The 6,000-nt window shown below is 61.2% G+C and overlaps 1 protein-coding gene across 1 annotated transcript; it reads left to right on the top strand.

Annotated features, from left to right (window-relative positions):
- Positions 1-1,236: 1,236 nt before the first annotated feature.
- On the top strand, positions 1,237-4,953 carry ADRA2B (adrenoceptor alpha 2B). Its single transcript, XM_043918722.1, has one exon. The coding sequence runs from the start codon at positions 1,721-1,723 to the stop codon at positions 3,062-3,064; it is 1,344 nt and encodes a 447-aa protein (XP_043774657.1). The 5' UTR covers positions 1,237-1,720; the 3' UTR covers positions 3,065-4,953.
- Positions 4,954-6,000: the final 1,047 nt, after the last annotated feature.

Below are 6,000 nucleotides of genomic sequence, written 5' to 3' on the forward strand. Positions count from 1 at the left end.
AGGGGGTCACTGCACAGCTCTCCTCTTGCAAGCTGCCCCCGAAACCTACATTTTCTCTGAAATGAAAGTTACTTGCTCAGTTATGTCTGACTCTTTGCAACCTCATGGACTGTAGCCCACCAGTTCCTCCGTCCATGGAATTCTCCAGGCAAGAACACCGGAGTGGGTTGCCATGCCCTCCTCCAGGGGATCTTCCTGACCCAGAGATGGAACGCTGGGTCTCCTGCATTGCAGGCAGATTCTCTACTGTCTGAGAAACTGTGTCAAAAGACCCCGCCTTTGACTAGATCTCCTGGCTCTGCACCAGAGGACATCCTCTTCCTATTGGTCACGAGGTCGGAGTTTGCACCTGCCCGACATCGCCCCCGCCCCCAACCCCCTTCCCCCGCCTGAGTCTCAGGTGTTGCTGAGACTTGAGTCCAAGCCAATTTTTCCTTACCTCTTTGCCCTTAATAAGGGAAACTGAGGCATCTGCAGGAGAAACAGGAAAGCTGAAGTCGGCAATCCCAGGCTCTGACCACTTGCTTGACCCTCTGGGCTTGGGAGCCTTCTCAGCGACCCCAGGACGCGGTGCGGATGCGGGTCCCCGGTGGCCGAGAACGAGCTCGCAGGCGGGCGGCGGCAGGGGGCGCTCGGTACCTTACTACGCGCGCCTCCTCGGGGTCCGCAGGCCCGACGGAGTCCAGTCGGGGCGGAAAAGCATTTGGGGAAGGGTCTCCCCGCTCGCCTCACGCCCTCCGTTCGGCTTCTGGCCTCTCGGGCTCCGGGGAGCGCGTGTGGTTTATGATGCGCCAGAGCCCCGACACACCCACCCACCCTCTCCTTGGTGCTCTTGGGCGGCGGGGAGGGAAGATCTGCTTGCCCCCACCCCCCTAGACCCGACGGCTCGGCCCTAGCCGTGCAATCCGCAGGAGAGACGTCCCGCCTCTGTGCCCGCGGACCTGCCAGCGCCGCGTCCCGGCTCCTTTCGTGCACCGACCCTTCCACTTCAGCCAGCATCCTTCCCTCGGTCCCGAAGACCCCAGACGCCGGGCCTCTCTGACCTGCCGCAGGGTGGAGGCCGGGAGGAAAAGGGTAGGGGCGCCAGAGCGGAGACCGGGGGCGCGGGGAGGCTGCTGCCCGCGCGCCCCGCAGCGAGGCGCACCTTCCACCCAACCTGGGTGGTACCCCCCCCGCCCGCCCCGCCTCCCTTCCTCCTCCCTTCCTCCTCCCGCCCCCGCCTCCAGTCTCCTCCCTCCTCCAGCCGCGCTTGCTCTCCTCCCCACTCCCCGGCCGCGGCGTGCTGCCTGCAGGCGCGGTTCCGGGATACAGGAGCTCCGGGAGCGGGTCGGCCTCCGCGCCTCCTCCGAGAACCGGCTGCGCACCCCCTGCCCGGCCGGCCGGGCCCCGCGCCCCAGCGTGAGTCCAGCAGCCTCCCCGCGTCAGGGCGCAACTTTCCCCTGATTCCCGGCGGGGCGGAGACCTCAGAGGGACAACTTGGTAAACTTCTCTGGGGCGGACGGCAGGGGCGCCGGGCGCCGGCACGCCAGGATGTAGGAGGGCTGTGACCGGCCCCGGGGCGTCCCCCGACCCCTTTCGGCCTGGCCATGGGGCTTCAGCGCCTTTAGCACCACCAGGGGGGCGACCCCCTCGTCTAGCCGACCTGGGTGGGACAGCGCCGTCGCCGGCTGTGCGCGCGCTGGGGCGAGCAGCGCCCGCCCTGGAGGCGTCCGGCCCCGCCATGGACCACCAGGAACCCTACTCGGTGCAGGCCACTGCGGCCATCGCGGCGGTCATCACCTTCCTCATCCTCTTCACCATCTTCGGCAACGCGCTGGTCATCTTGGCTGTGCTGACCAGCCGCTCGCTGCGCGCCCCGCAGAACCTGTTCCTAGTGTCGCTGGCCGCCGCCGACATCCTGGTAGCCACCCTCATCATCCCTTTCTCGCTGGCCAACGAGCTGCTGGGCTACTGGTACTTCTGGCGCACCTGGTGCGAGGTGTACCTGGCGCTCGACGTGCTCTTCTGCACTTCCTCCATCGTGCACCTGTGTGCCATCAGCCTCGACCGCTACTGGGCCGTGAGCCGGGCCCTGGAGTACAACTCCAAGCGCACCCCGCGCCGCATCAAGTTCATCATCCTCATCGTGTGGCTCATCGCAGCTGCCATCTCGCTGCCGCCCCTCATCTACAAGGGCGACCAGGGCCCCCAGCCCCTAGCCCGCCCTCAGTGCAAGCTCAACCAAGAGGCCTGGTACATTCTGGCCTCCAGCGTTGGGTCCTTCTTTGCACCCTGCCTTATCATGATTCTGGTCTACCTGCGCATCTACCTGATCGCCAAGCGCAGTCATTGCAGAAGCCCCAGGGCCAAAGGGGGGCCTGGGGAGAGGGCGTCTAAGCAGCCACACCCTGTCCCTGGGGAAGTTTCAGACTCAGCCAGATTGCCAACCTTGGCCTCTCAACTGGCCACTCCTGGAGAGGCCAACGGATGCTCCCAACCTCGCCCAGGGGAGAAGGGTGAGGGGGAGACCCCTGAAGACCCTGGCACTCCTGCCTTGCCACCCAGCTGGCCTGTCATCCCCAACTCAGGCCAGGGTCAGAAGGAAGGGGTTTGTGGTTCATCTCCGGAGGAGGAGGCAGAGGAGGAGGAAGAGAAAGCTTGTGAGCCCCAGGCCTTGCCGGCGTCTCCCGCCTCAGCTTGCAGCCCGCCGCTGCAGCAGCCACAGGGTCCCCGGGTGTTGGCAACCCTGCGTGGCCAGGTGCTCCTGGGCAGGGGCACAGGCCCTGCGGGGGCGCAGTGGTGGCGGCGGCGGACGCAGCTGAGCCGGGAGAAGAGGTTCACCTTTGTGCTGGCTGTGGTCATCGGCGTCTTCGTGCTCTGCTGGTTCCCTTTCTTCTTCAGCTACAGCCTGGGTGCCATCTGCCCGCAGCACTGCAAGGTGCCCCACGGCCTCTTCCAGTTCTTCTTCTGGATCGGCTACTGCAATAGCTCGCTGAACCCCGTCATCTACACCATCTTCAACCAGGACTTTCGCCGTGCCTTCCGGAGGATCCTGTGCCGCCAGTGGACCCAGACGGCCTGGTGAGCCCGCCAGCCTGCCGCCCATGTGGGGTGGTGCCAGGGTGCCAGGGTTGCCCTGCTTCACCCTGTTTTAGGTGGCCACCTCCCTGGGGCTTTCTGGTCCCTTCCCGGTCCTGAAGCCTCATCCTGGGGACCCCCTGGGAGGTTCAGGCGATCTATTTGAAGGCTCCCCTTGCGGGCTACAGTCCATGGGGTTGCGAAGAGTTGGACATACTGAGCGACTAACCCATACACACACACACACACACTTGCTGGCTTGGCTGTGGGGAGCCATCTCTCCACCCACTGCCTGTGCAAGGGCAGATGGACGAGGCTTGGCCCATCCTGAATGTAGCTGAATGTTCTGGGCTCCCCTCCCAGAACCGCAGACCCCTGCCAACCAGTGGTGGGCTTCCCTTCCCTGAGAACCCCGCGTCTTCTGGTTGACTAGTTGCTCTCGGTGTTTTATTCCTTTCTCTTCTTCCCCTGGAAAACAGCAGGAAGCCAGCCTTCCACTTTTTCCAGGAGGGCCTGCTGCTGAGGAAGAGGCAGAAATGACAGCAGGCGTCTGTGTTGGGTGCCCAGGTCCTGATGAGGCACTGGGTGGGGTTTATGGGCCGGAACTGTCTTTGGGCCCTTCTTCGCCTTCGTCCTGCTTTTGGGTTTGTAACTCCTTTAAAGACCAGAATCTTGTATCGTTTCCCTCACTCGGCGCCCCTCTGGAAGGCAGGTGGGTGTGTGGATGCCTCAGTGGGGTGGTCTGGAGGCCTGGCCTCCTCCTCGACGGGAGAGCCCTGATCACTAGCGTTCACCCCCTGCAAAAACTGGGGTGACAATAGCTTGCTGCCTACTTGCCTCCGGGAGATGAAAGGCATGGCTGAAAGTGTTGTGCTCCATGGGGTAACACACTAGAGAACCAGAAAATGTTATTATTCAGTAATGTAAAAAACCCCCTTTTCTGTGTTTACCACCGCCTGTCTTCCTGTAGACTTTTGTTCTATGCCTGGGGTGTGAATTCCTACCCTAAACTGGAAGTGGGGAGTGGCAGACAGAACCACAGTTTCAGTTCAAAGATTTCTTTGAGAATGTGTTCTTAAGCCTGCAAAGATTTGAGTTATTATGCTGCATGATAACGTCTCAACATTTCACCTGCAACACCAAGAGGGTTTTCATTGGCTTGGGCCCCCCTCCCCCACAGTGGGGGAGAAATCTTTTGTCATCAAGCTGGTGACTGTTTCCCCAAGATCGCTAAAGATACCCACTGCGAGGGAATGGTGTGAGACGAGAGTGTGTGGTGGAGTGCTAGGGCTGGAGCAGGTGGGTAGGGGCCCCGTGGACTCCTGGGGGGCCTCCCACTGGAGTCCCCAGGCTGGACTCAAGCCCCACGTGGACCCCTGTGATGCATAGCTGATGCTGCCCCTGGTGGGCGCCGTCTGCCCGTCTCAGACCCCCTGAGGGGGCTCCAGGGGCCTCTTCCTCTTGGTCCCCTCTCCCTTCCCTCCCGGAACAACTGGCAGCTCTGGGAGGATGTTTCGCAGCCTTCCCCACGGGTATGCCTGGCTTCACCATTAGGCCAGTGAGCACCTTATCTTGGGGGCTGGGCTGAGCAGCACAGGCCCTGGTGGCATGCCGATGGGCCTGGCTGGATCTGGAGGGATGCCAGGGGAGTTTTCTGGGCTGGAGAGAATGGAGGGGACCAGCGTCGCTCCTGGGGCAGGAGGCCATCCAGCTCATTCCCTGGTCTCAGTGTGAGACTGGGCCCGGGGAGGGGCTGACTTGTGTCATCTGCTGACTAGTCTCACGTGTGCCCCCACGGGACCCCTACTGTTGTTGCTGGTGTCCTCTTGTGATATGCAGGTTTTTATTTTTTTTAAAGTCCGAGCTATTTTATCAATAAAGGATATTTTGTAATAAGCAAGCTGTGTCCTCATTGCCCAAAGACAACCGGTAGTAGTTATTTCTCAGCTACCTGTGTAGCAGATTCTGGCACAGGCGCCCTCCCAGGGCCAGTTGCCTTTTCGTCCTCTGGGTGTGGTTGGCTAGTCCCCACCCGCCCGCCTGAGTTTGTCCACTCAGCTTCCCTTATCCATCAGTACAAGTCAGTGGGGGTGAGAGTCGCCAGGGGAGTTTGAGACTGGCTGCCTGGGAAGGAAGGGAGGGAAGGCTTCCCAGAGGAGGTGACCTTTGGGCAGGGCCTTGGGTAAAGAGCACCAAGAGGGAAGACAGGAAGGTGTTTTGGGCAGGGGACCAGCACATGGGGGCCGACAGAGGTGGTTAGACATCACCCACACAGAATGGGAGGAACACGGGGAGGGAGGGAGGGAAAGCGGGTCACTCAGAGGAATGTTTTAAGCTGCTGTCTTCACCCTGATGCCTAAGGAAAGACTGAAGGCAAAAGGAGAAGAGGGTGGCAGAGGATGAGATGGTTGGATGGCATCACCGACTCAGTGGACATGAATTTGAGCAAACTCAGGGAGACAGTGAAAGACAGGGAAGCCTGGCCTGCTGCAGTCCATGGGGTCACAGAGAGTTGGACATAGACACTGAACAATAACAACGACTTCAGTGAGGGGCAGGAGATTGGGATGGATCTGCTTTACGTCAGGCTCTCCGGCATGAAGATTCAGAGCTGGAAGGCCTGCAGATGGTTCCTGTCAGTCTCCCCACTTTCTAGGTGAAGCATCTGAGGCCTCAAGTTACTCCATGATTTGGGTCAGGAGTTGAGTTCAGCAGGCTTCCTATCACCTCAGAGAAGGCAGTCTCTGGGGCCCGAACTAGGTTGGCCAGGTTCTGTTGGCAGGGCAGGCCAGGAAGCAGGCTGGTTGTATTAATAGTAGCAGTTGGCAGAGGGCAGGGGTAGGACTGATACCAAAGGCAGACCCCAGGGAAGGATGAGGCCTGGGAGGGGAGGGCCCAGATCTGGTGGGGGGAGGCCACGCCCACCGCAACCAAGCTTTAGTG

This window comes from Cervus elaphus, chromosome 11 (assembly GCF_910594005.1).
Source record: "Cervus elaphus chromosome 11, mCerEla1.1, whole genome shotgun sequence".
Taxonomy (NCBI): Eukaryota; Metazoa; Chordata; class Mammalia; order Artiodactyla; family Cervidae; genus Cervus; species Cervus elaphus.

What these genes read in the sequence shown, in the direction of transcription:
- ADRA2B (XM_043918722.1), top strand. Translation starts at nt 1,721, where the DNA reads ATGGACCACCAGGAACCCTACTCGGTGCAGGCCACTGCGGCCATCGCG.